General features: G+C 36.1%; 1 protein-coding gene across 1 annotated transcript in view; it reads left to right on the forward strand.

The window, feature by feature from the left end:
• EPHA6 (EPH receptor A6) overlaps positions 1-26,447 on the forward strand; it is a 975,318-nt gene that overhangs the window by 842,145 nt on the left and 106,726 nt on the right. The window contains exon 15 of the mRNA XM_069550620.1: positions 8,736-8,945. Coding sequence (XP_069406721.1) covers positions 8,736-8,945 — 210 coding nt within the window. The remainder of the gene's footprint in view (positions 1-8,735; positions 8,946-26,447) is intronic.

A 26,447-nucleotide genomic window follows, 5' to 3' on the forward strand; every position in this document is an offset into this window, starting at 1 on the left:
ATTTGAATTAATATTTACTGAGTGCTGACACAAGGCACGGCATATAGTGGATGCTGTGATAGAACTGCTGCATAAAAGGAAGAAAACCACTGTCCTACCTTAAAAAAAAAATAACTTTTTTTAATGCAAGGCAATAGGAATAATGTAGCAATAGCAACGAGTGTACTGCTAGATAGTATCAAAGGTTATTTAATTCAGTTATTTATTCAGATGGTTGTTTATTAACCATGTACCTTCTTCAAGAAAACCACTATATCCTAAACCATACTTGAGAAGGCTTATGTTAACAAGGACTAGGAAAAGGAATATAGATTTTGTTGAAGGAGAGAGTTGCATCATTTGTAAAGAAATAGATTCTTGCCATACCTCATGTATGAATAAGTGAGCCTATTCCTTTCAACTACACATAGATAAATAGATCCTTATTTGTTGGTTTCATCTGGAGTGCTGTTTGTTTAATTGTGTACCTTGATTTACTGAACTAAGTTGAGCTGCCTAAACTAGCCCAGACTGGGTCACTCTGGCACACTTGGGGTCAACAGTTTTTCAGATAACTCCAATTAATAGTAGAAGGTTTGGAATTCACATATATAAGCTCTAGAATTATAATTATATAAGCTGTGCCTGGATTCAAATCCTGACTTCACCTACTAGGTTATTAAATCTCTTTGCCCTTATGTTTGATCATCTAGAAGATAGAGACAGTAACTACTATTATATCAGAGTTGTTTCAAGGATTAAATGAGATAATACTTCTAATGAGCTTATAACTGTGATTGATGTATAGTATTTAGGGAATGTTAGATAATTTTTCCCTATAAAATATGGTAATAATTGATGTTTGTGAATTCCCAGAAGAATATACAGCTATTTTGAGAGCTTCCCTTTAATCAGGCATACATTTTATAAATAGCAGATAGATAGACAAATAGATAGATAGATATTGTTACAAGGTGGGTTCCCTGCAAAAGAGATTCTTAAAAGATTTGTATGAAGGAGCTTTATTGGAGAGAACTCTCAGGATCAACTCCCTTATTCCTATCAGCTCTTTTCTATGCCCCACAGATATTGATCCTGAGATACATAATCAAGAATCAATATTTAACAAAATGAGTTTTATTGTTTCACCAAGTACATTCTTATATAAAATTATCTTTCTTGTTGCTGTTCGTGTAGCAGAGAACAATATGAGAATACTAGTATAGGTGTTACCTTGATTCATGTTAAGACTCCTGAACTTTTATGCACCAGAGTTGTGCACCACTAATGAAAACATCAAAAAGTGAAAAATAGGCAGCTGCATATCTTAGTTCACTTATAAAAGTACTTTTAACCTTATGGATGTCAGGAAAAGTCTTGGCCATGTAAAATAGAAGTAAACATACTACATTGTATAGACCCATCATAGAACATGGAAAAAGTAGTTTATATTCTTTTCAAACACCAAAATCTCATTTTTAATGATGCCTTGTGTAGTTATTAGAACTATGATTGCTCTGATACTGATATAAAAGCAGTTAATTCAAGTCTTTTCAAATGTTGGTGATAAGAATAGTTAAAATAATTTTAAGGTAACTTATGCAAAATAGAAAAGGGAGAATGCCTAGATTCATTGTACAAAGCCAGCATTGTCGTGATAGTAACAAAAAAAAATCCAATTTTTAAATGGGCAGTTTTTAAATCCATATTTTTCCAAAGAAGACATACAAATAGCCATCAGATAGAGGTAAAGATGCTCAACATCACAAATCATCAGGGAAATGCAGACCACAATGAAATATCACCTCACAGCTGTAAGGATGTTTGTTATCAAAAAGACAAAAGTAAAAATCCTGGCAAGGTTGTGGAGAAAAGAAAACCCTTGTACAATGTTGGTGGGAATATAAATTGGTACTACTACTATGAAAAACAGTATGGAGATTCCTCAAGAAATTATACATAGAACTACCATATAGTCTATCTCACTCCTGGATATATATCCAAAGGAAACTGAACTATTATCTTGAAGATATATCTACTCCCATGTTCATAGAAGCATTATTCACAACAGCCAGAATATGGAAACAACCAAAGTATCTGTCAATGGATGAATGGATTCAGAAAATTTGGAGTATAATATACTGAAATACTATTCAGCCTTAAAAAAAAGAAGAAAGACCTGCCATTTGGCACAATGTGGGTGAGCTTGGAGGACATTATGCCGAGTGAAATAAGCCAGAGAAAGGTAAATACTGTATGGTATCATTTATATGTGGCCTCAAAAAGGAAAAAGTTGAATTCATAGAAACAGAGTAGAAAACTGGTTTTCAGGGGTTGGTGGGGATGGAAAATAGGAAAAGGTTTGTAAAAGGTCACAAACTATCAGGTATATGATGAATAAGTTCTGAGGATCTAATGTATAACATGGTGACTATAGTTGCTAATACTGTATTGTATAACTGAAATCTGCTAAGAGAGTAAAACTTAAATTTCTTTAAAAAAAAAAAAAGTGTGAAAATGTAACAAAAAAATATGTTGCATGATAACCAAATAGTGGAAGTGACTCTAATGTCCGCCACTGATGAATAAATAAACAAAATTAATATAATATTACTTTTCATTAAAAATGATGAAATACAACCCACTCCAGTGTTGTTGCCTGGAGAATCCCAGGGACGGGGGAGCCTGGTGGGCTGCCGTCTATGGGGTCGCACAGAGTCGGACATGACTGACGCGACTTAGCAACAGCAGCAGCAGCTACAATACAAATGGACCTTGAAACGTTACGCTAAGTGAAAGAAGACTGCCAAAAAAGACCACATATTGTGTGAAACCATTTATATGAAATACCTGAAATAGACAAATCTAGGGAGATAGAAAGTTTAAGAGTAGTTGCCTATGACTGGTGGAAGGAGTTGGGGGAGATGGAGAGTAAGTGCTAGTGAATATGGGGTTTGGGGGAGAAATGATGAAAAAGTTCTAAAATGATGATGGTTACACACTCTATGAATAAACTAAAAGAAAAGTGTGTTGTATACTTTAAAAGCATAAATTATATGGTTTGTGAAAAACTTAGAACAAAATTTTAGCAAATTATAGCCAACACTGTAAATAAATTACACAACCAAGTGGGATTTACCTCAATATGCATGACTGGTTTAACTCTCAAAAATCACTTGTTACTCATCACAGCAAATGGGTAAAACAAAGAAAAATCATGTCATCATAACAACAGACAAATAAAAAGCATTTGACACAATCTAATGCCAACTCATGATAAAAACTCAGTAAAGTAGGAATAAAGGAGAACATCCTAAACTTGATAAAGACTATTTACCAAAAAACCCAACAGCCAGCATCATACTGAATTGTAAAAAACTTAAAGCTGCCCCACTAAGATCAGGAACATGCAAGGATGGCCACTCCCGCTACTGATTTTCAGTGTCATACTGGAAGTGCTACCTAATGCAAGAAGACAAGAAGTGTGAGGGGGGATATAGTCTTTATTCACAGATGACATGTTATCTACATAGAAAATCTGAAGGAATTGACCAAAAAACCTAGACTAATAAGCTTTTTTTTTTCTTCACATATATACGTCCAATTGCCATTTTTTGAAAAGACTGTTTTTTCTCTATGGTATTTCTTTTGCTTCTATGTCAAGGACCAATCAGCTGTGTTCATGGAAGGCTCTCTATTCTGTTCCAGTGATCAATTTGGATCAATTCTTTCATCCATGCCACCTTATAGCAGATAAGGATGTGAAAAGGATTTCCACATTATATGATGTTAGAGAAAAAAAATTAAAATCAGATACCACTGTGCTCCTATTACAATGGCCAAATTTAGTCACGCTAACAACACCAAATGTTGGTGAGGATATGGAGCAGCAGGAAAAGCCGTTTGTTGGTGGGATGCAAAATGGTGCAGCCACGTGGGAAGACAGTTTGGCAGTTTCTTACAAAGCTAACCATACGCTTACCATACAATCCAGGTATTGTACTCCTAGATATTCAATGAAAGGAGGTGAAAACTTATGTCCATATAAAAACCTGCAGCTGTATAAACTACTCAATTCAGTCAGTTCAGTCGCTCAATCGTATCCGACTCTTTGAGACCTCATGGACAGCAGCATGGCAGGCTTCCTTGTCCATCACCAACTCCCAGAGCTTGTTCTAACTCATGTCCATCGAGTTGGTGATGCCATCCAACCATCTCCTTCTCTGTCTTCCACTTCTCCTCCTGCCTTCAATCATTCCCAGCATCAGGGTCTTTTCAAATGACTCAATTTTTAGCATCAGGTGGCCAAAATATTGGAATTTCAGCTTCAGCATCAGTCCTTCCAATGAATATCCAGGACTGATTTCCTTTAGGATAGACTGGTTGGATCTCCTTGCAGTCCCAGGGACTCTCAAGAGTCTTTCCAGCACCACAGTTCAAAAGCATCAGTTCTTAGGCACTCAGCTTTCTTTATGGTCCAACTCTCACATCCATACATGACTACTGGAAAAATCGTAGCTTTGACTAGATAGACCTTTGCAAAGTAATGTCTCTGCTTTTTAATATGCTGTCTAGATTGGTCATAGCTTTTCTTCCAAGGAGCAAGCGTCTTTTAATTTCATGGCTGCAGTCACCATCGGGAGTGATTTTGGAGTCCCAAAAAATAAAGTCTGTCACTGTTTCCACTGTTTCCCCATCTATTTGCCATAAAATGATAGGACCAGATGCCATGATCTTTGTTTTCTGAATGTTGAGTTTTAAGCCAAGTTTTTCACTCTCTTTCACTTTCATCAAGAGGCTCTTTAGTTCTTCACTTTCTGCCATAAGTGCAGTGTCATCTGCGTATCTGAGGTTATTGATATTTCTCCCAGCAATCTTAATTCCAGCTTTTGCTTCATGCACCCCAGAATTTCTCATGATGTACTCTGCATATAAGTTATATAAGCAGGGTGACAATATACAGCCTTGACATATTCCTTTCCCAATTTGGAACCAGTTTGTTGTTCCATGTCCAGTTCTAACCATTGCTTCTTGACCTGCATAAACAGTCAATAAATAAAACTGCTATAAACAGTTAATAAATGGAAATGTTTTTATCAGCTTTGTTTATAATTGCCAAAACTTAAAAGTATTCAAGATGCCCTTCAGTAAGTATATGGGTAAATAAACTTCATATCCAGACAATGGAATATTACCCACCACTAAAAATAATGAGATCTCAAGCTATGAAAAGACATGCAGAAATCATCAACGTGTATTACTAAGTTAAAGAATCTGAAAGGTTACATACTAATTCCAAATGTATGACATCTGGAAAAGACAAAACTATAAAACCATGAAAAAATAAGTGTTGGCGAGGGAGGGAGTGGCAGGAGTAATGAACAGATGGAACACAGTTTTTAGAGCAGTGAAAACACTGTTATTGATACATGTTACTATACATAAACATTATGTGATATTGTAACAGTGAGTACATATCTTTATAACTTTGTCCAAACCTATAGAATGTGCAACACCAAGAATGAATCCTAATGTTCGAACCATGGACTTCGGGTGATTATGGTTTGTTGTTGGAGGTTCATTAATTGTAACAAATGTACCATTCTGGTAAAGGATGTTGATAATCATGTGTGGGAAGATCATGTGTTTGTTGAAGGAGAAGGTATATGGGAAATCTCTGTATCATCGTCTTAATTTTGCTTTGAACTTAAAAGTGCTCTAAAAAAGTCTTTTTTTTTTTAAGAAATAACTTGATACTTTGTGCCACCCTCAGAACAAGATAGGGAATTAAATTTCAACCTAGCACTGAGTAGCTCTCTCTCCTTATGATGTAGGAGTTTCTTTTGCCTTGATTTTTCAGGAGAGTGAGTGGAGAGTTTTCTGAATTTTATTAAAATTACAAAAACTACATATGATTTCATGTTTTTTTAATACCAGGTATTATTGAAATAAGTGATGAGCTGTGTTGCTTTGTTTTTCTCACTACAACTCTTAGATTATAGTATTCTCATTGTAGGGCTTCAGTGTCGGCTCAAACAATAAAGAATTTGCCTACAATGCAGAAGACTCGGGTATGATCCCTGGGTTGGGAAGATGCCCTGGCATAGAAAATGGCAACCCCCTCCAGTATTCTTGCCTAGAGAACCCCACGGACAGAGGAGTCTGGTGGGCTACAGTCCATGGAGTCACAAAGAATTGGACACAACTGAGCAACTAAGCACGCATGCATTCTTATTATACAGATAAGGAAACTAACACACACTCTAGTCTTCAGATCATCTATTATTAACATTTCCTACTATACAGAAATTCTACCTCCACAAGAACTGTGATACCAGGCAATTGACTGATATGTAAAAGAACCATCTCTTTAAAATTGGTGTAATCCTTTCTAGGCCAAAAGAATGAATGCTTTCAAAGGCTTTGAGATTCCTAATGGAGGAGAGGTAAGTAAGGTACATGATAGAAGAGGCAGATTTCATCTAATTGTGCACTGTCTAAGAAGATGGATCAGAAACATAAAGACCTAATAACAGCAAAGACTTTCTTTGTTAGGTTATCTTTTATACATTAATTATACAGAAGCTCCTGCTTAAATGGGATATACTTGCTGTAGACCGTTTCTTTTATGAAAAGGTTTTTTTCCTTACTCTCCACTTGATTTGGGAGATATTATCATAGAACTATCAGGGATGTAAGTTGTTGTAGTAAGATGAAGTTTATTTTGTTTGTTGTAAAAGTTTATTCACTTAACTGGCCAATGAATCATCATTGTAGCAGAGACTACATCACTGTGATATGGTCAATTCATCCCAATGTTTAACCTACTCTACAGTTCAAATCACATATCCATGAAAAATTCTTTAACTTTGCAAATTTTGAGATATTGTTATGTATGCCTCTACCACCTTGTATAAGGTAATATAGTCCTCTGGTCACTTAATAAATATTAATTTTAGTATAATTCATAAATAAATATTATCTGATATATAAAACCAATTTGAGAATCTCACTTCTCTATAACCCCATTAATGACAACAATCTCCAAATAATTAACTAGAACAGTATGCATTAATTAATTAATTAAAACAGTATGTGATATTTTAATTAAACTTAAAATATTTTTATATTCATTTTCTCTACATTTGTACCATAGTATTTGTATCAGGTCTTACTGGTGCACACAGCTTACATGAATGACAGTTGAATTTTGTTTATTTAAAAAGTTATTTCAAAAACTTGTTTGTGGTTATCAAAGGGAAGAGTTAGTGCAGGGGCAAAGGGACAAATTAGGGGTATGGGATTAATATATACAAACTACTATTTATAAGATACATAAGCAGCAAGAATATACTGTATACCCTTCATCTTGCAATAACCTAGAGTGAAGTATAAAAGTGAAAGAAAGTGAAAATCACCCAGTTGTGTCCAACTCTTTGCAACCCTATAGGCTATATAGTCCATGCAATTCTCCAGGCCAGAATACTGGAGTAGGTAGCCTTTCCCTTCTCCAGGGGATCTTCTCAAACCAGGGATCGAACAAGGTCTCCTGCAATGCAGGCAGATTCTTTTCCAGCTGAGCCACAAGGGAAGCCCATAGTGGAGCATAATTTGCAAAAATACTAGATCATTATCCTATACTACTGAGACGAACACAATATTATAAATCAATTACACTTCAGTTAAAATATAGTTTTAAATCAAGGTAAGAGGCATAGTTAGTCAGAGGATTGATTACTATATACCACTGCTGAGCCTGGCTTTTTATTCATATTTCTTTTAATTTTCCTGAGAACTAAAATAGTCCTGTTTTCAGTCAACTGCCAACTTTTCTTTCCAGTTGCTCTGTACAGTTGTCTCTGGATATCCACAGGGAACTGGTTCCAAGACCCACCTCAGATACAAAAATATACAGATGCTGAAGTTCCATAGTCAGCCCTTTGTATCCGAGAATTCTATATCTTCTGATACAATCAACCCAGAACCATAAACATAGTACTGTACACAATCTGCAAGCCGGCGGAACTTGCAGATGCAGAGGGCCAACTAGGTATTTGCTGAAAAAAGTATAGTTATAAGTGGAACTGTGCAGTCCACACCTTTGTTTAAGGGTTAACTCTGTAAGGAAAGATTGGGAAAATCAAGTTATTTTCTGTTTGCCTGTGGTTTTCATTGTCCTACAACTTTCCTAAACTTGTTTATGCAATCAATTTTTATTTTTCTTTGATCATTTTTCACAATTTCCAGCAATCACATAACTTTCATCCAATCCCAGATTTTGCTGCCCTGTACAGTCCATAGGGTCACACAGAGTCAGACATGATTGGGCACACACACACACACACACAGCTGGTTAGGAGCTAACTACCATGGAAAGTGAATTCTTTTTTCTTAGAAGTCGTTGCTATTATCTTATTTAAATTTAGTTCCCTTTTGTTACTTAGAGTTTTTGAAATCATCTTTTCTGGAAGTTAATTTGGATGATTTTCTTCTCTCCTTTGTTTTTGCCGCTTTATCACTTCAACCTAGGTTTTCCTTTCCTTTAAATCTCAAACAGATTTTTACTTTTGTTATGAACAAAATGATCAGCAGACTTGGTGCTTACATTAAATTGGATCCAGTAAAATAAAATCAAGGGTTTCATTTAATACACCACACACACACACACCCCTACACAAACAGGAACACCGGAATGCGTGCATGCACCCACACTATAATAAAATAAACTAACATAAATAACTGTGATTCTCTTTCAGAAACATGATGGTCACTTCACAGTCATCCAGTTGGTCGGTATGCTCCGAGGCATTGCATCAGGAATGAAGTATCTTTCTGATATGGGTTATGTTCACCGAGATCTAGCAGCTAGGAACATATTGGTCAACAGCAACTTAGTATGCAAAGTTTCTGATTTCGGTCTCTCCCGAGTGCTGGAAGATGATCCAGAAGCTGCTTATACAACAACTGTAAGTTTATCCATCCTTTTCAAATATAGTTTGTTTACTTTTATTTTTTGCAATGTTATTAGGGTAATTCCAGTTTGTATTATGGTCTAAAGACAGAAGGAAAAAGTGCCCCCAAATAGGATCTAGACAAGAACTGAGAGACATTGGTTTTGCATGCCAGTTCTATAAAGAGCCTGCCAGGCACTTCATGAGGAGAGGTTGGCAGGGATGATTATGGAACATACCTAATGATACATATATAATTAGCGATTTTTAGATAATTTAATCTGCACAAAATTTACTGAGTTTAGATTGCTCTCATTTGACGACATGGTCTCATATCTGGTTATACTTAAGTGCTAAGAAATCTCTTCCTTCACTGAATCTGACACACATTTACATGGACAACTGTTTTATACCCACTTCTAGAGGAGGGACTCGCTCTTATTTGAATATTGCTAAGCAACCTGTCTTAAACTTACATAGAAAATGTTATGCCTCTCTGCTCTCAATTATGGAAATGAGGTCAAATTTACCTAAAAAGAACATTAAGAGATATATTATGGCTCACACTTGTCTGTTTTAAGTGATATATTTTATTTAAGATATGGAATAATGGCAGTTGGTCTTCCCAGATTGCTCAGTAATAAAGAATCTGCATGCCATTACAGGGGACGTGGGTTTGATCCCTGGGCGGGGAAGATCCCTTGGAGAAAGAAATGGCAACCCATTCCAGTATTCTTGCCCAGTCCATGAGATTGCAAAGAGTCAAACACAACTTATCAACTAAACGACAATGACAATAATGGCAGTTACTATTCAGAGGTGATTTTTTTTTTCTTTTAATTAGAATGAGTAGCTCCATTTCTTCTATTTTAAAGACCAAAACAAAATGGAAAAATCATTTTATCACAGTATCTGTAAAACTTATAAAATTCCTTGATTCTGACTTTCAATTGTGTTCACTTTGTATCATCCAAGACAAACTTTGCTCTTCTCCTTGATAGTGGTATTTCCTAATAAGGACTTTCCTAGTTGAACTATTGAGTCTCACTATTGACAATACATAACCTGCATAATCACAGTTCTTTTAATATCTTAATTCTATTTACTTTGCATTAGTAAAATCTCTCTAAGCTCCAACTCTTAACCTCCCCTATTCTGCATAATATATGAAAAAAGTCACTCCGTGCCAACATGGAATTAATTAAAGAAGACATGCTCTATACACAACATGGAGATATTTAAAGCAAATAATGGAGGAGCATGAGGAGCATGTATTTCATATAGCTGTTTCATATAGCTGGGGGGAGATCTAAGAATCCTTCCTCCTTTACCTCATTCACGTGTTTCTAAGTTGACTTTTTGATGTGAATTTTTAAATCTTAATACATGTCCAGCTTTAAGAGTGGATATTTTTAATGAAAGTGAGATAAAAGTATTTTAGATCATTCACTATTCTGCCTTTAAGCACTTTAGCATAAATAATTGAGATTTGCCTGGAGATGATGCTGGCTGCTAAGCTGCTAAGTCACTTCAGTCATGTCAAACTCTGTGTGACCCCATAGACGGCAGCCCACCAGGCTCCCCCGTCCCTGGAATTCTCCAGGCAAGAACACCAAAGTGGGTTGCCATTTCCTTCTCCAATGCATGAAAGTGAAAAGTGAAAGTGAAGTCGCTCAGTTGTGTCCAGTGATGCTTACCTGCTAGTAAAACATAATATGAATTTTCACTCACTTCTTTTTTAAATAAAAGAGTTACTTTTAAGTTATGCACTAAAATCCTTTAAACACTTTCATTTAAAATCATATGATATCCAATGCACTAGATAAAAGAACCTGTGGCGAGAAATATTTTTGATTTTTTTTTATTTTGAAAAAAAGTGTTATTCTTTGAGAGCCTATCACAAAATTCTCTGTCCATCAAGTCATCAATGGTAGAAATGAGACTGTGCTAAGATATTAATACCATGTGGTAAAATGCAAATTACACTAAGTCTGTGTAGGTGAACCAGGCCAACCTGAAGAATAACTTGTACTTCAATTGTTCCTTAAGATTTAACAAAGCAAAGAATGGAAGTGATATGACAGCTTCAGGCACGAAGTCACTCTTGGGTACTGGACCATGAAACCTACTAGCTCCCACCAAGCTATATATTATTAGCATAAAGAGAAATAAGGACAGGTTTCTGCACAGAATTTTAATGAAAAACTCAAGAAAAGAAAATGACAGTTTCCTCTAGGTAAATGTAATTCAGCAGCGTAAATATAAAGAAAAACAGGAGAAAAACAGCTATATTATCAGAAGACTATAATGTGAAGATTTAAATAACTTTTTCAACAAAAAGGTGGTGAACAAATAAACCTTGGAAGAATGAAAAACAATAAAATCCTGGCTTGATAAGCAAATTTATCACTAAGAAAGGAACTTTGCCATTTGGGACAAATAATAAACTGACTCTTCCAGAAAAACAATTCTTACTCGACAGATATTATGATAGCAGTCAGTTGAAATCAGTCAGATATACAGAACTTTGTAATTCAGTTCAGTTCAGTCACTCAGTCCTGTCTGACTCTTTGTGACCCCGTGGACTGCAGCATGCCAGGCTTCCCTGTCCATCATCAAATCCTGGAGCATGCACAAACTCGTGTCCATCGAGTCAGTGATGGACACCACCATATCATCCTGTGTGGTCCACTTCTCCTCCTGACATCAATTTTCCCCAGCATCAGGGTCTTTTCCCAGCATCACGGTCTTTTCTTCACATCAGGTGGCCAAAGTATTGGAATTTCAGCTTCAGCATCAGTCCTTCCAATGAATATTCAGGACTGATTTCCTTTAGGATTAACTGGTTGGATCTCCTTGAAGTCCAAGGGACTCTCAAGAGTCCTCTCCAAGAACACAGTTTAAAAGCATCAATTCTTCGACACTCAGCTTTCTTTATGCTCCAACTCTCACATCTGATACATAACTACTAGAAAAACCATTGCTTTGACTAGACAGACTTTTGTCAAAAGTAATGTCTCTGCTTTTTAATACGCTATCTAGGTTTGTCATAGCTTTTCTTCCAAGGAGCAAGTGTCTTTTACTTTCATGGCTGCAGTCACCATCCGCAGTGATTTTGGGGCTCAAGAAAATAAATAAAGTCTGTCACTGTTTCCATTGTTTCCCCATCTATTTGCCATGAAGTGATGGGACCAGATGCCATAATCTTAGTTTTTTGAATGTTGGGTTTTAAGCCAACTTTTTCACTCTGCTCTTTCACTTTGATCAATAGGTTCTTTAGTTCCTCTTTGCTTTCTGCCATAAGAGTGGTATCATCTGCATACCTGAGGTTATTGATATGAGTTTCCCAGGAAACTCGATTCCAACTTGTGATTCATCCAACCTGGCATTTCGCATGTTATACTCTGCATATAAGTTAAATAAGCTGAGTGACAATATATAGCCTTGTATATCCTTGTAAAGGACAATATATAATCCTTTCCCAGGTTGAAACTAGTCCATTGTTCCATGTGTGGTTCTAACTGTTGCTTCTTGACCTGCATACAGATTTCTCAGGAGGCAGGTAAGGTGGTCTGGTATTAACATCTCTTGAAGAATTTTCCAGTTTGTTGTGATCCACACAGTGAAAAGATTTGATGTAGTCAATAAAGCAGAAGTAGATGTTTTTCTGGAACTCTTGTATTTTCAATGATCCAATGGATATCGGCAATTTGATCTCTTGTTCCTCTGCCTTTTCTAAATCCAGCTTGAACATCTGGAATTTCTCAGTTCACATACTATTGAAGCCCAGCTTGGAGAATTTTGAGCATTACTTTGCTAGCATGTGAAATGAGTGCAATTGTGTGGTTGTTTGAGCATTCTTTGGCATTGCCTTTCTTTGGGATCGGAATGAAACCTGTTTTCCAGTCCTGTGGCCACTGCTGAGTTTTCCAAATTTGCTGGCATGTTGAGTGCAGCACTTTCACAGCATTATCTTTAGGATTTGAAATAGCTCAAATGAAATTCCATCACCTCCACTAGCTTTGTTCATAGTGTTGCTTCCAAAGGCCCACTTGACTTTGCATTCCAGGATGTCTGTCTCTAGGTGAGTGATCACACTATCATGTTATCCTGGTCCTTAAGATCTTTTTTGTACAGTTCTTCTGTGTATTCTTGCCATCTCTTCTTACTTCTGCTTCTGTTAGGTCCATACCATTTCTGTCCTTTATTGAGCTCATCCTTGCATGAAAAGTTCCCTTGGTTACTCTGATTTTCTTGAAGAGTTCTCTAGTCTTTCCCATTCTATTATTTTCCTCTATTTCTTTGCATTGATCACAGAGGAAGGTTTTCTTATCTCTCCTGCTATTCTTTGGAACTCTACATTCAGATGCTTATATCTTTCCTTTTCTCCTTGGCTTTCATTTCTCTTCTTTTCTCGGTTATTTGTAAGGCCTCTTCAGACAACCATTTTGCCTTTTGGCACTTCTTTTTGTTGGGGTTGGTTTTTGGTCACTGCCTCCTATACAATGATATGAACCTCCATCCATAGTTCTTCAGATACTCTATCTATCAGATCTAATCCTTTGAATCTGTTTGTCACTTCCACTGTATAATCTAAGGCATTTGATTTATAATTCATATATGATTTATTTATAACCCTGGTCATACCTGAATGGTCCAGTGGTTTTCCCTACTTTCTTCATTTTAAGTCTGAATTTTGCAAAAGAAATTCATGATCTGAGCCACAGTCAGCTCCTGTTTTGCTTTTGCTGATTGTATAGAGCTTCTCCATCTTTGGCTGCAAATAATATAATCAATATATATTCAGTATATCAATATATATTGAATATATATATTATAATCAATCCATATAATCAATCTGATTTAACTGTTGACTATCTGGTGATGTCCATATGTAGAATCATCTCTTGTGTTGTTGGAAGAAGGTGTTTGCTGTGACCAATGCATTCTCCTGGCAAAACTCTGTTAGTCTTTACCCTGCTTCATTTTGTACTCCAAGGCCAAATTTGCCTGCTACTCCAGGTATCTCTTGAGTCCTACTTTTTCATTCCAGTCCCCTGTGATGAAAAGGACATCTTTTTTTTTGATGTTAGTTCTAAAAAGTCTTGTAGGTCTTAGAACCGTTCGACTTCAGCTTCTTCAGTATTACTGGCTGGGACATAGACTAGGATTGCTGTGATACTGAATGGAAATTAACAGAGATCCTTCTGTCATTTTTGAGATTGCACCCAAGTACTGCATTTTGGACTCTTTTGTTGGCTATGAGAGATACTCCATTTCTTCTAAGGGATTCTGGCCCATGGTAGTAGATGTAATGGTCATCTGAATTAAATTTGCCCTTTCCAGTCCATTTGAGTATACTGTTTCCTAAAATGGTGATGTTCACTCTTGCCATCCCCTGTTTGAACTCTTCCAATTTGCCTTGATTCATGGACCTAACAATCCAAGTTCCTATGCAATATTGTTCTTTACAGCATCAGACTTTGCTTCCATCACTAGTCACATCCACAGCTGTGCACTGTTTTTGCTTTGGCTCCATCATTCTTTCTGGAGCTATTTCTCCACGCTTCTCCAGTAGCATATTAGGTGGCTACCGACCTGGGGAGTTTATCTTTCAGTGTCATATCTTTTTGCCTTTTCATACTGTTCATGGGATTCTCAAGGCAAGAATACTGAAGTGGTTTGCCATTCCCTTCTCCAGTGGACTACATTTTGTCAGAACTCTCCACCATGACCTGTCCCTCTTGGGTCGCCCTACATAGCATGGGTCATAGTTTCACTGAGTTAGACAAAGCTGTGATCCATGTGGTCAGTTTGGATAGTTTTCTGTGATTGTGGCTTTCATTCTGTCTGCCCTCTGATGGATAAGAATATTATGATAGAAGTCAGTCGAAATCAGTTAAATATGCAGACCATTGTAATTAGCAGAAGAGAAAGAAATCAATATGCCAATTTTAGGTTTCCTTAATTCAATGGGAGAAAAGTGCCCTTGAGCCAACCAGTGTTTATATGATGGACTAATTCATAGTCAGAAATTCTGACAGTTTTTATTAATTTTTGTCAGTATAAGCTTTTATAAAGGGTACTCTAATGATCTAATGTTTAAAAATTATATTCTTCAGAATTAGTATATCCAGACTTTGAGTCCAAATGCCAGAAAGCAAATCCACAACAGAAATGAAAGGGCAACAAAGCTTTACACTAAACCAGAGAGAACATGAGCTAAGTGCAGAGCCACAATATCCAATAATACCCAATAACTGTTGAAGAAGTGAACATCATACATACTGGCTTGGATCAAGGCTGAGAGACCAAAAATTTTAATGGTAGTTTTCTGGTACAGTTCTGCCAGGAGGCGTACACTTCTTTGGATGAATTGACAATGTCAGACTTAAGCATTAATTGATGCTTTCAAATTGTGGTGCTGAAGAAGACTCTTGAGAGTTCCTCAGGCTACAAGGAGATCAAATCAATCAACCATAAAGGAAATCAGTCCTGAATATTCATTGGAAGGACTGATGCTGAAGCTGAAGCTCCAGTGCTTTGGCCACCTGATGTGAAGAGCCAGCTCATTGGAAAAGATCCTGATACTGGGAAAGATTGAGGGCAAAAGAAGAGGAGAGCAGCAGAGAATGAGATGGTTAGATAGCATCACCAACTCAGTGGATATGAATTTGAGCAAACTCTGGGAGATAGTGGAGGACACAGGAGCCTGGAGTACTACAGTCCATAGGGTCTTAAAGAGTCAGACACGACTTAGCGACTGAACCACAAAGCATTAGATGGAAATAGGAATCAACAATAGCACAGATAATATCTAAAGAATTATTTCCTAAAAGTCTTATCTTTGGAGCTTAGGAAATAAGGATTTGTGATCATTACAGAGGTCTTGGTAGTGAAACACATGGAAAAGGTTTGAAGATTATCATACACAGAATAGAAAAGACCTGTGCAAACAGCTCTATAAGAAATCTTGAAGCCAGAGAGGACCATCTTGTCCATTCACGCATACCATTAAGAAGCCAAGCCACACTGTGGGAAAACCTCCATCTGTCATTTGCGCAAAGCACGCACAGAAGCAACCCCTTTGTAGATGTCAGCCCTGTGTCTCTCCAATATGCATTTTAAAGAAAGGACTCGAAGGCCTTAGACCTTGGAAGGCATTATTGAAGACAAGAGACCACTGAGAAACTGATATTGCTGATCAGTTCTCAGGTTTGGGGTGAGTTATAAGTAGTAATTATAAGTAGTAATGAATCCCTCTAGCTTTTTATAAAACCTTAGAGAGCAGGATATTTATCTTTTACATGTTTTAACGCTTTAAACAGCAAGATTAATATACTACTTAGTGTCTGCTTTGTTAATTGCTGAATAAGAAAATGGTAGGAAGAAAGTGATTGAAACTATAAGCACATTGTTTTCAGTAAAATTACATTAATTTCTTCTCTGATATGACTGTTAATCACAACCCACCAAATGAGTAAACCTAAAACAATCCTTAATGTATCATAAGAAGAGGAAAAAATTACAATGGAAAGCAGAAAATGTTACAGACATTGAAGCAGTTATTACAATGGGTCAGGGTATTAACAGAAGGGAAAATTCTACAAGACCCAAGACAAATTGTCTATAAAAGCACAGAGTACATAATATTTTAATACCTACAAACAATCTGAAATATATCCAGCCCTTCTAGTGTAAATGCTAATCAATGAGGAATAATCGAAGGCCAGTCACAAATCTGAAGACGTTTGGCCTACATCTTGATGATTAACCATAAATTGTAGGAAATACCAAGTACTGCTTGTTTTTGTTTTAGCAACATCCAACACTGTCTAATTCAGAGTTATTCTCCCTGCTCCTAGTGATTTTAGAACAAACCCAGACTAAATTGATTTACTGAGGAAGATCAATCAGCAGATGTTCAGCGAGCGGAAAGCACCATGTTCATTGGCCCATCTTGCTTGTGCAGAAAAAAGACAAAATAAGACAGTGTACACAAAGCTGCTGACTTTAGCCCTTGAGTTTCAGAGATACTATCTTAAGAAATGAAGTCATTCTAATGCTTAATTGCCAGTTTCATCTCTGATGTCAGAAAAAGGACTTTTTCCCCCCTCTGACAATAGAAAACTGGAAAGAAAAACATTATAAATATAGTATAAATCACATGAAAGCTCTGTGAAAAGCTTACTTATTCCCAGTTTAAGGAGCTTCACATCAATGGTAAGTAAATTGAAAAAGATTATCAGTTATTTATGCTGTTTATGGCAGGCCCTATTAGCTGCCTACCCAGCCTCTCTTATCATTCTTCTCCTTGCTAATAAAATCTTTATTTGGATGTTGATAATGAACTCAGACCCAGAAAATAAATCATAATTCATACATATTTATACTATTCTCCTTTAACACTTAAATTTTGCTCTTTGAAAAGTCATTTAAATGTAAAGGGAAGTGAGTTTGGCAACTTTGGAGAAATTGTGGGGGTTGAGGTCTACTGCAAATAGGCTTACAGGGAGAGCTTTGTAGTGTTGGCCTTTCTTTCCTTTGTTGCCTCGAATATAGCTTTGGCAGGACATAGGCTTGGGATGATGACAGCCGTGTTTTAGTCATGAGGCAACAAGCCTAAGGAGACAAGCCCAGTGCTCACGATGGCCAGGTAAGAGCACAAAAGAACCTGGCCCTCTAATGAAAATGTTAAGTATCCGTGTCAATACAGAATCCATTTATTCTAGTTATTCGTTTATAATTTAGTTAAATATTTTATTTACTTAAGCTCCTGAGAAATGGACCTTCTATGACTCTGTGACCTGTACCTGAAGACGTTCTGATACAGTAATCAACACATAAGAAAACCTCCAGATTGATAGATAATGTAAATAAGAGAATGAAAACATGAGTGATTAAAATGTCACCTCAGTCGTACAAACGGACTAGGTTAGCTAAGCAGACTATAAATATACAATTAGTTTGGTGATTCAGTAATCATAATTTATTCATTTAACATGTATTTCTTAATATAATTGGATGCTAAGCTGGTCTGTGGAGAAGACAGACATTAAATAATCATGTGTAAGTACAGTCTGAGAGACTTTATACAACCCCTTTGTTGAGTGCCTACTATGTGCCAGGTACTGTTCTGGGAATTGAAAATATTGCAGTAAACAAGCTTTTCTTATGGAGCATACAGCACTGATAATCTTTATTATAAAGACAATAAACAAAATTTTTTTAAAGGATAAAGATAATAAATGAAGTTTTAAAAGTAAGAGAAAGATGAATCTCAATCTTAGTGACAGATGCTGGATATATTATAAAATTATAAAAAATAAACGAGAAGCTACCTTGGAAGCACAGTCAGAAAATACTTCTTTAATGAAGTGTCATTTGAAATGAGACCTGAAAATTATAAAGGTACCAGCCATGAAAAGATCTGGAGCCAGATGTTCTAAGGTGAAAGGAAAGAAATACAGATGCTAAGCCTTAGGGAACAAGTTTGGCATAGTTCAGAAGTAGGAGTAAGGCCAGGATGGTTGACCCACTAAGAGATCAGGGAAGGGGATAGGAAACTACAGCTTGAAGGTCATGGAAAGGAGTAGACTATGAAAGGAATCCATTGGAAAATTTTAAGCACCTGATGACATAACAGAAATTTTATTTTTCAAGAGCTCATTCTGTCCGATATGTAGGGAATGAATTGTAGAGAAAAGAGAGAGAGCAAAAGACGCATTTGCACCCTTAGCCAGGAAATGATGGAAGCTTGGTGTAAGCTGGAATAGAAAATAGAGTGGCGAAGATAGTTGGATATCTTGTATCAATAGCTCTACCAATATATGTGAGTGTGTGTGTGTCCATGTGTGTATTTATTTTTATTTATTAACAAGTAAAGAAATTGAGGCCAAAGTAATTGTGATGTGCTCAAGTCATATGGCTATTACCTTGTAAACAGTCAATTAATTATTGCCATAATGACATTGTTAAAGGAGAGAATCTGTTCCATAATTGAATCCTCCTTCTTTCACAAAACTTCCCACTGCAAATTCTCTCTTGTCATATACAAACTGCCTTCTGTTTCTCATCTCTGAAGCCCATGCTTCAGAAGGTAATGAATAGCAGAAGTTGAAAGTCTCTGAAGATTGAGAAATGAGAATGATCTCTTGGTCTCTGGTAATATATATATATATTACAAATGCACAGATATTTCAAAATGTTTATTTTTCTTTTGTTTACTGAGCTGTTAAAGTTATTCTGCAATGAATATTTTACATTCATGCCAAGAGAAAGAAAACAATGTATGTTATAGAAATAGAGAAATACCTCCTGGGAGAGTGCCAGGACATCCTTCTGCTCAGTATATTTAAATTTTTTTCTCCCTGGTATTAATCAGTGAATAGGCAACATGTTTGCTTGATTGTTTCCATGTAACTTTTCTAAACAAAAAAATGGCTGTAGGTCATTTCACTGGGCAACAGTTTTAAACGAAAGATGAAGAGATTAAGGAAATGAACATTACCATTACTGATTTTTTTAATGGAATTCTGGGCAATATTCCAAGAAGCCTCAAATTCTTCCACAGAGTTTCAAATTCAAAACCTGTCCCTTAATTGTCACCCCAGGGCCTACCATTACTCCCCACAATCATCAACTTTTCCAAGCCTATAAGCAGTGCTTAGGAAATCAAAGGCTAGAGAAAGTGCTATCAAATTTTGAAGTGTACTTTCAAGAAACACAGAATTGAATTTCAAACACTGAAAATTTTATCAGCATCCTTGTTAAGAAATAAATACTTTTTTCCCTTTGTCTCTGTTTATTGCCTGACTACCCCTTGGTTGCTTTATGCTAGCTACTTACTCATCATGTTTTCTTAGGGCAAACACTTACAACCATGGTTTACTTACAGGCCACTGCAAAGAACTTCCCCAAAATACTCCCTTGGACCTCTCGTTCTGCAAGAAGAGCTCTGAATGCATTCACATTCCATAATTATTAGCATTATTCAGATCATGACTGTTCTAATTAACATGAAAACACCAAGTTTCACTATTCCCAGTTTTGCTTCTTTAAACTTGCAGTAAGAACAGAGTTATTATATGAACCATGCACATCATTCAATTGTTTAACCATGCTCTTAATCAGTGTATAATATGTGTCACAAATAGGCAGCTGCCAAATGAATTATACATAAAGATAATGTTCTCTAGATTACTCTTGCCTGGATATTTTGCATAATTTGGGTCCTAATACATTCTGATCCTTAATTCTCTTTTTTTTTTAATAGAAACTAAATCATTACCTTGTTCTTTTTAGTTGTTCAAAACTTTGTTTTTCATATATGCTATAAAAGTAAAAGGAAGATAACATTTTTAATTTTAGTGTTTATAGCATATAATTTTCTGAGAGCCAAGATCTCTGTCTCTTTTCTCTCTCACTTTTCCTGGTTAAGTTGCAAATACATTTGCCTTTAAAAATAACTGCTACTAAGAAAAACATAAATTCAATAGAACCAAGTTGCATTATTAATAGAAAATAACTAATTAAAGCAAGGGATAAGTTATTGTGCCCTCATATACACCCCACCTTCCATACAATTTCATAATCAAGGCATTACAATAGGCCAGTATGTAAATGGAATCATTAAATAATGAAGAAAACACTATAGACATAATATGGTAGAATTCACAGTGGGTGATAAACTTGGAATTTATAGCCACATCTTGAATAGACTTGTTAAAACTGTCTCCTCTCTACAGATAAATAAAAATCAACAAGATAATAAGTTAAAATATGGATTATAGCTGCTATTAAGATGAACAGCATAAAAAATCACCTAAGGCATTTATTTAAAATGCTTATTCCCAATTCCCAGCCCCAGAGAGTCATTTTCATTCCATAGGTCTGGGGGAGGAGTAGCAAGGCATGATCTGGAAATCTGTGTTTTTAATGAACACCCAGATGTTTGTGAAACAGACTATCTGAAAGTCCATTTGGCTTAACTGCCCTAATATAACCTAGACACATATCCAATTATTCCTCCTCCAGCCTTACATGTCATTAAATAAGACAAAAGTCACAAGCAGGTAAAAGATTTGTCCATACAATGGGAAAAGGGTGGGATAGAGGGAAGAGGAGAGCCATGGACGGTGTTCACACTGAGACCTTATTCTTTTAATATATATTCCGTGTAGCCCAAGCATTTTGTTTCAGTTTCTTATAGGAGATGGTTTATGATGTAAAATATGCTTAATAGTAAAGAGTGAAATTGTTAGCCCTGATGTTAATGTTTTATTCCTTTGTTAGCCTTTGTTCTGATGGCCTCAGTAGCCTCCACTTTGCTACCTTCATGTAGCTTCTTCTCTTTAGGTGATCTGTGATGGTCATTTTTTCCCAATAAACAGTCATTTATTGACTGATGTAGAAATGTATGACCCTCTTTGGGAACTTATCCAAGGCTTGTAAATTCTGTGAAAATAAATCATGAAACAACTGTAACTGTGGCCGAAACTTGGATAACTCCTCAACAGCCATGTAGCTGACCTGGTGCTGAATTTTATCTCAGAGTTTTAAAACAGTTATGTATATTTCAGAATATACCATTGAATGTTTAATATCTCTAAAGTTTATGAGGTTTCAGTGTACTTGGACATGATTAGATTTTGCTTGAACTCCAATGTGATTTATGGGAAATAGAAGAAACTGCTGGAATTGCAGTTTCTAGAGCTTTAGCCTAGAATATATCTTCTGGTTCTACAGTGAAATTCATCCTCCACACTCAACATTAAAAAGTAGTCTTAGGATCACTTTATAAAAAGTACACATACTAGAAAAAAGACATAAAAGCATGATAAAACAAAATAATACTTGCATATAATCATCATAAATGATGCTACCTTAGTGTCATGAAATACTTGTACACATATGCCCCCTTGTGGTGCATGCATGGGACACAGGACATTTTAAAAGCTTTTCGTAAATCAAATATTTTTCTTAGTTTAGTATTGTGTGAGATAGAAGATGTACATTTTAATAAGTCCTAGTTCACAAGATTTGACTTATGTGCCGTTTACTAAAGCTTAATAACTCTGAACTATTTACCCATAAAAGGAAGGAAGGATAAGAGAAAACTGATTTCTAGTATTTAACTGAGAAATTACCCACATTTACATTGGGATTCCAATACTGTACTTTAAAATGATTCGGTCCGTGTTTTTAGTGGAAAAATAATCCCAGTGAAAAGATTAAATGTAAAGTCAGAAGAAGGATTGTTAAAGTAAGTGAAAGCAGCAAGTTTAAAATAAATTGGGTGGAAGACAAAGAAGCAGAAAAAAACTTAATGGGAAAAGAAAATAAAACATGCAGACTTTTCATTGACATTTTTAAATGCCAATGCTAAGTTTTCTTGCATATAAATGAAACTCATGCTTCTGAGGACACTTCAGAGAACTTGAAGATATTTCAAAGGGCAAGAGGGCAACCATGATTCTTGGAAGATTCAAAGCAATGACAGATTCTGCAGATTGGGACACAGTAGCCTATATCCAATTGATATATACAAGGGGAGAAAGGGTAGATTAAAAAACAGCAACTCGATTAAACCCTAGTTAATGAAGAGAGAAATGGTCAAGGGTTAAACCAGAAAAGAGTATTGAAATATAAACTACTCAAGTGGATTTTCTGTTACGTAAGGAAAATTACCAGAAAAAAGAATAGCAACTACAAGCACTAGTATTCTATTACTAGTACTCTGTTTTAGAGAAATAAATGATACAAAGTTTATGGATATGTTTCCCCACATTTATTTTGGACATGAGGGTGGTAATACATAAGTTACCTTTGAATAAAACATTGTCTTGGTTTACCATAGATTATACACACGTTATATAATGCCAAAATTTAGGCATTTGTTCAAGTAAGAATTTCCTCCATCCCACCAACACTATTACAGATTTATTCAAGTGCTAGAAATAATCTAGAAAAAATATAAGCCAATTTAGCACCTAGTAAGATTATGTGGAAAACTATTTGAATTTTTGTTCCTCATCCTGAAACAAGAAAATATAAGGAACTCTCAAAAACAAAACAGGACATTTTCTCTGTTATTTTGAATTCTGTTTTTGGCTAAATATTTTTAAATTCCTACTCTTGAAAACTTATAAAACATTGCGGGAGAAAAGATTATAATAACAATCTTAAGATAAAATATCCATTATACTTCCTTTGTACTGTTTTCTTGATTTTTGAAATATTGCTGTATATTCATTTTTACTAGCTTTCTAACTTTGAATATTTTAGGCTAATCTGGGTCACATTTTTTTTCTTTTTATTTTTTTAATATAAATATATTTATTTTAAGTGGAGGTTAATTACTTTACAATATTGTATTGATTTTGCCATCCATCAACATGAATCCACCACAGGTATACATGTGTTTCCCATCCTAAACCCCCCCTCCCTCCTCCCTCCCCGTACCATTTCTCTGGGTCATCTCAGTGCACCAGCCCCAAGCATCCAGTATCATGCATCGAACCTAGACTGGCGATTCGTTTCTTACCTGATAGTATACATGTTTCAATGCCATTCTCCCAAATCATCCCACCCTCTCCCTTTCCCACAGAGTCCAAAAGTCTGTTCTATACATCTGTGTCTCTTTTGCTGTCTTGCATACAGGGTTATCGTTACCATCTTTCTAAATTCCATATATCTGTGTTAGTATACTGTATTTCTTTCTGGCTCACTTCACTCTGTATAATAGGCTCCAGTTTCATCCACCTCATGGATCACATTTCTAGTAGAAGTTTTTTTAAACTCCACATGTCCCTTTACTGTCTAAATTGTAGCCATCTTGCCATTCACATTGACAGGAAGCACAGTACAGATGAAAATGAACATTGTGATTTGAAAGGTATTAGGACCACACTGTAAAGTCCTATCCTTCAATGTATGTAGCTTGAATATAACTCTCCCAGAAAAATGCAAGATACACAAGAGGATAAGGGGTGTTATGCCACAATTTACAAGAAATAAACAAGAATAAGGAAAACAAAAATGATCATGGATGTGGCACAATGTGGCAGAAATATGCCCCCGTTAAAACAGCATTCTGCAGGATGACTTCTTACCTGATTTTGTCTGTACTGACCGAGAATCTAAGCTATCACAGTCACAGAGGCTCTGCCAGTGAGGGTATCAATAGATGACAATGTCTGGAGACTCTTCTTCAATTCTAGATCTTTGGGGATGACAAAAAGATTACTTAAAATGCCCTGAACCTATGTTATGAAAATAAAATACATTTTATCAGACATTACATTAATCATAAGTCTACTCAATATAAGAAAATAGTATTCTAATGTTAAATTCTAATTTCTTCCCAGTAAATAATTCATAAAAAGTATCTAAGACAATAGTCTATTTTTGTCTAATCTGAGTTCCTTTTCCAGTTTTCAATGACTCCTTTCTATATCTTGTCATTTCTATCAATACATTTGCTCAAAGTTCATGTCAGATGCAGTCTTTTTCACTGAATTTCTAAGATGAGTTACTTCCTATAATAAAGTGGAAAATGCTGGTTCCCTGCCATCTTTGTAAATCCAGAAATAACGTCTCTTGTTGTAGTGCCATACACTGACAGTATTTCTGAGTCCTCATACTATGCACTGCATTTTTCATATATATGGAAAATATTGATAAAGATTTTTTTGGTACAATGTTATCAAAAGAAGTTCAGAGCAAAAAGGATTGTAAAAATTGAGCTCCCTGATGTTGGTCAGCTTAGTTAGAGGTGTCTCAAGCCCTCGTGTCCATCTTAAGAAAGATGTTAACATAGTTTAAGAGCTCCTCCAGTGGATTCTAACACTAAGAAACTTCATAGAACATGGAGTTTATGATGGATGAAGACCTATTACTGAGATATTTTATAGTTTATAAAACTTTGATTCTCGAGCTGCACATTCTAATTTTAAGCATATAATCAGATTTTCAGACATATTAGAAATTTTCTTCACCTGACTCTGTTAATCAGTTTGGGCTGCCATGACAAAATTCCACAGACTGACTGGCTTAAGCAATAGGAATTTATTTCCCCCAGTTCCGAAGGCGGAAAGTCCAGCATCAAGGCTTTGGCTTATTCAATTCCCTGGTGAGAGCTCTCTTCCTGACCTGTAGAAAACTACCCTCTCACTGTGTTCTTACGTGATTAAAAGAGAGCTCTCTGCTTCTTGAAGTGAAGTGAAGTGAAGTGAAGTCACTCAGTCGTGTCCAGCTCTTTGCGACCCCATGGACTGTAGCCTACCAGGCTCCTCTGTCCATCGGATTTTCCAGGCAATAGTCCTGGAGTGGATTGCCATTTCCTTCTCCAGGGGATCTTCCCAACCCAGGGATCGAACCCAGGTCTCCCGCATTGTAGACATACGCTTTACCATCTGAGCCACCAGGGAAGTTATCAGGACACAAATGCCATCACTGGGGTTCCACCCTCATGACCTCATCCAATCCTAATAACCCCCAAAGCCTCCACTTCTGAACATCATCGCATGAGGTGGTTAGGGCTTCAACATACAATTTTTGAAGCAACACAAACATTCAATCCATCACACTAATCATCTCCTAGAGAGCTGAAAACAGTTAGATATGTTAAATTTTCCACAAAATATCAGTTTGGTTATTTTCTGTGGTCGTATGTTAGTTGTTTATCCTTAAGCCAGGCCATTAAAATGGAAATTCTAATACTTGAATGAAAAGATCCTAACATTAAAACTGCAACAAGATTTGCCTTCATTTAAGGGGTCCTCCTTAAGCAACGTTACCCCATCACATCTTTCACAATTTCTCTTTGGGACTTAAACAAATGTGTCCAAGTTGGAGATTTACACAGTTGGATTTCCTCTCCTGGATGTCCTTGTAGTCTTTGTATACATAGTTTGTGAATTGCATGGACAAATCAGCACTGCTTTGAATATTCTTTGGCAAATTAGTGAAAAGTAATGTGCTCTTTGGGTGGAAAACTATACTTACTCCCTCTGGTGTATTGTCAAGATGTCAAAAGCATTGTACATGTATGATTCAGGCAGCTATCCTGTCCCACAGGACTTCCTTTTATGTCCTGAAGACCATCCAGAGCTCAAATAGGAGACAGAGATCTTTTTAGTTTCTCAAAATTTAAGAACTAAGCATGTGGGAAGCAACAGTTAGAACTGGACATGGAACAACAGACTGGTTCCAAATAGGATAAGGAGTACATCAAGGCTGTCTATTGTCACCCCGCTTATTTAACTTATATGCAGAGTACATCATGAGAAATGCTGGACTGGAAGAAACACAAGCTGGAATCAAGATTGCCGGGAGAAATATCAATAACCTCAGATATGCAGATGACACCACCCTTATGGCAGAAAGTGAAGACGAGCTAAAAAGCCTCTTGATGAAAGTGAAAGAGGAGAGTGAAAAAGTTGGCCTAAAGCTCAACATTCAGAAAACGAAGATCATGGCATCCGGTCCCATCACTTCATGGGAAATAGATGGGGA

This window comes from Ovis canadensis, chromosome 1 (genome assembly GCF_042477335.2).
Source record: "Ovis canadensis isolate MfBH-ARS-UI-01 breed Bighorn chromosome 1, ARS-UI_OviCan_v2, whole genome shotgun sequence".
Classification (NCBI taxonomy): Eukaryota; Metazoa; Chordata; class Mammalia; order Artiodactyla; family Bovidae; genus Ovis; species Ovis canadensis.